General features: G+C 40.9%; 1 protein-coding gene across 4 annotated transcripts in view; it reads left to right on the forward strand.

The window, feature by feature from the left end:
- The window catches only part of LOC103129983 (disks large-associated protein 1-like), a 138,039-nt gene that overhangs the window by 110,146 nt on the left and 23,462 nt on the right, over positions 1-4,431 (forward strand). For all 4 annotated transcript variants that reach the window (XR_001660154.1, XM_007541256.2, XM_016665581.1 and 1 more), the window contains exons 6-7: positions 838-1,120; positions 3,626-3,750. Coding sequence is in view for 3 of the 4 variants with exons in the window: in XM_007541256.2 (XP_007541318.1) it covers positions 838-1,120; positions 3,626-3,750 (408 nt within the window). In the remaining variant the exon portion in view is untranslated. The remainder of the gene's footprint in view (positions 1-837; positions 1,121-3,625; positions 3,751-4,431) is intronic.

Raw genomic sequence — 4,431 nt, forward strand, 5'->3', positions numbered from 1 at the left:
CATATGGGTCCCATTTTCAGTTACCATATTGGTCCCATACAGTTAGCCCATATAAAACCCATGTCCACTCATAACCCACGTAGCCCACAACAAGCCCAAGTGGGGCCCACCCAGGCATGCTGGCTGGGATGCGGGAAAAAAGGCATCAGCCCCCCTCTCTATCCCAGAAGGATAAAAGTTTAGATAATGGATGGAAGATTGAAATGAATGCTTTGTTCTGGGTTGACTAGAATTTAAGCTGCATCACTTCTATCTGTGTGAGGAGGTCAGTGACCCTGACCCAGCCAAAACGACAGATTTGATCAATGAGACAAAAAGGAGGAACTATATTGCAATTTTGTAAGGTCTTAACATGGTTGTTGTAATTAGTAGCTGGGCATGAAAGATGTGACAGCTACAATCTCTTACAGGAGGTTGTAGCTGTTATGATCACAGAGAGCAGACCTACAGCAGGTATCAGGATCTGGGGTTAGCATGGACTTCCTATATTAATCTTTTAAAATCAGTGTGACAGGTGACTCAGGTGACACTTGGGATGCAATTGAGACATCCCTATCTTTAACATATGGACTATTGAAAGTAAAAATATAGCATAGAGTATTATTATGCAGGAATTCCATTTATCAAAAATATTTCATTTTAGTATTGTTTATTTAACAGAAAATTTCTGATCTGTTAGTTCCAACATTTTATAGAAATGTTTCTGTGTGGAAGTAATCAAAAAAAGTCACATGGATATTGCCATGTAAAATATATTGGCTGGAATTTTACTGGTCCACCCATCCCCCCACACTCACCCTATGTGCCCCTCCTGCCCTCTTTCTTTCTTTTCTATAGCTGAGTGAGGTTGAAGTGAATGGGCAGATTGAGCAAGTATGTGAGCAAGTCTATAGCGAGATGCAATCTCAAGCTATGGACGCAGGCATGGATAGTTTGGAAACTATGGACACCCTGCCTATGCCAGGTTGCTTCCGTATGCGTAGCCCCAGTTATGTGAGGGCAATTGACCAAGGATGTGCCTCAGAGGATGAAGGACCAGGAGGAAGACCTCTGCTGCTACTTCCATCCTCACCACCACGCACAACTGCCACAACTGTCAGGACCATCCAAAGCAGCACAGGTGAGTGGCGATATATTAATAATCTAAACCTTAGCTTGGATTTTTGATACCAGTTTTCAAAAGAAAATAATGTGGTTCTTATCCACATGAACACATTGACTTACATGTAATCATTTTGAGGGTGACAGTTAAGGGAAGAGACATGAGAAGGAAAATACATCAGATGCATTGGCCGTCGCAACTGAAACAGAAGATCCGTCATTTCATCCATCATAATGGGAAACGTGAGATCTCTTCCCATCAAAGTGGATGAGCTGGCAGCAACAACATTCCATCAAAGGAGCTACCAGAAGTTCTGCCTCATCTGCCTGAATGAGAATCGTGCAACTCTGGACTCGCATGTAAACATGGACAGCTTTCAGACAGAACCAGGGAGAGCAGTAAGAAGAAAGGAGGGGATCTGGCTGTGTTTGTGAACGACAGGTGGTGTAACCAACAAAGAAATGCTATGAAGTAAGGACATCGAACTGCTAGATGTTTGTATGAGGCTGCATTATCTTCCTCTGGAATTTTCACATGTTATCATGATAAGGTGAACTTATCATGATAACATGTTGGAGAATATCCACCACCACTGGTGGTGGATATTCTCCGGTATCCACCACCAGTGGATACCGGACTCCCCAGTGGGAGGACATCCCCCACCACCAGTGGATACCGGACTCCCCAGTGGGAGGACATCCCCCACCACCAGTGGATACCGGACTCCCCAGTGGGAGGACATCCCCCACCACCAGTGGATACCGGACTCCCCAGGGGGAGGACATCCCCCTGGGGCGCTCAGAAGCTCCAACTTCTTTAGATTCCACACAGTAGGAAGAGCAAAGAGCTCTTTTGTGTGGGAAGAGCTCTGTCCTCCTGTTGAGGAGAATATCAACAGCATCATGGACTGCATTGACTTCTGTGTGGACAACATTGTCCCCATCAGGCAGGTATGGTGTTTCTCCAATTACAAGCCCTGGATCAATAGAGGCTCATGCTCAATCATCTATGCTTCCTGGTGAGGTCTTTAGTGCATCCATTGCACAACATCTAGCCAGGACTTCTGAGGACAAGCTGGAGCTGTCAGGAGTAGACCACCACATGGGTATCCACCACCAGTGGATACCGAACTACCTCAATGGCCTCCCACACCTGTGTCCCTGTGTCTGCATTATGGGGCTCCCACAGGGAACTGTGCTGGCACCACTCCTCGTCATCATCTACACTGCAGACTTCTCCATCAAATCTCCACACTGCCATCTGCAAAACCTCTCTGATGACTGCCATAGTCGGCCTCATCACAGGTGAGGACGACTCATAATACAGACAATGGACTGGAGCCAGCAGAACCAACTCTTGATCATCACCAAGGAACTGATGGTGGATTTCTGCAAGCGCACCCCCCTTATTGACGCCAGTGAACATCCAGGGAGTGGACACTGAGATAATGAACTCTTCTAATACATGGGTGTTCACCTGAACAATAACCTAGACTGAACTCATAACACTGAGGCTCTTTATAGAAACCCAACTATGCAAGTTGTGCACTTTGTTATTCATGAGGCCCAAGCTGTCTGAAGAACTTTTTAAATTTCTGAACTATTTTCCATCATAATCAATGAGGTTGAATTTTATTAGAAAAAGACCCCAAAAGGCAAAACACTGGAATGTTTTTTTCTCTGTTAGATTTAATGACTTCTCTGTAGGGAACATGGCCTTGTGAAGAGAGCATCTGCCATTTATTGACTTCAGACACATTCATCCACATCTTGGCCAAAAGCCATGAGCTGCATGTCAGTGTCAGATCAATGTCAGCTTCCCATGCAGCTCTGTGTACACGCAACAAAAAAATGCATTAAAAGCGCAACACACTTCAACAACAACATATTGTAGCCACTCACAACTCACTTCATCTAAATGTTGTATAGTTGAAGTGAGCTGTGGCTTAGACGTCAAGTTTGAACTTGGCATCCAAGTCATGTTTATAATATGAGATTAGAAATGGACATATTCATTATTCATGCTATAATAATAATAATCATATTATTATTATAGCATGAATAGTAATAAATATTATTCATGCTATAATAATAATAATCATATTATTATTATAGCATGAATAGTAATGAATATTATTCATGCTATAATAATAATAATAATAATAATATAATAATAATAATAATAATAATAATAATAATAATAATATTGTTGGATGAGAGGTGAAGTGCAAATAAGTTAAAAGAAACTAAAATGAACATAAATAAGGTACAAGAGGAGAAGTTCAGCTCATGTTGAGTTTGAAAGATAAAGATGGTTAGCAAAATGAATTGTGCTACACATAAATTAAAATAAAGTTAAAAAAAAAAATAAAAAAAAGTAAATGTGAACATCAGTGCATTATAATATCAGTCAGATGACCTTCCCTGGGAAGGTGCAGAAAATTTGTGGATTTTGGTCACATCATACAATTTATATAACTAATTTCTTCTCTTTTTGTTCTGTCCTACCTTCTGTTTTTTATAGTATCGTCTTGCATTACTACCTATAAGAAAACCCCTCCACCAGTGCCACCACGAACCTCCACCTGCTCTACAGCTTCCAAGCCATATATCTCTATCACAGCCCAAAGCAGCACAGAGTCTGCACAGGTACTGAGCACCGCATCAGTAGTGATGCACTACACAGAGACTGATTTCAGACATTCACCTTCTTCCATCTTGCTTTGTCTTAGTGTGGGGAGAGTTGTGGAGTATTGTTTACCATCAACAGAACATCACTTTGTATTGTAGTACAAAACATTTTCACAAATGAAAACAAGCAACCCAATATCTGCCACATATATTTATGTTGTCTCTTTAGATTTTTGCGCTGTTATTTATTACTTCCTGTTTTTTTTTCTTTGTATCCTTTGCTCTTCCCTCCCACTCTGAGTAAGCAGATTCCTGAAGACCTGAAGGATCTACACAGTTCAAATCTGACCAGTGATTTAGAAATTATTTTTGGGCCAATTACTTTTTGGTTCTTTACAGAACAATATCAGAATTTCAAAATGTGAAAAAAAAGTCACTTATCAAACAGAACCAGAGCAGTGATCTAAGATCTTGTGTAATGTGATTCAAGTCCCTATTGGTCAAATGAGCTAAAGCTACCTTATTGTTTTTTTAAGAAACCAGTAAAGATACCATTGCAAAATCTTTTAAACCTTCATGATTATGAAAATCTGAATACATCATGGTAAAAATCTGCTCCTGCAAATCAAGGCATTCGCTTCTCCTACCAAAATATGTCCAAATCAGCATAGTGTACAGCAGTACACTTTTGATATGCTG

The sequence above is a fragment of the Poecilia formosa genome, unplaced genomic scaffold, assembly GCF_000485575.1.
Source record: "Poecilia formosa unplaced genomic scaffold, Poecilia_formosa-5.1.2 Scaffold595, whole genome shotgun sequence".
Taxonomy (NCBI): Eukaryota; Metazoa; Chordata; class Actinopteri; order Cyprinodontiformes; family Poeciliidae; genus Poecilia; species Poecilia formosa.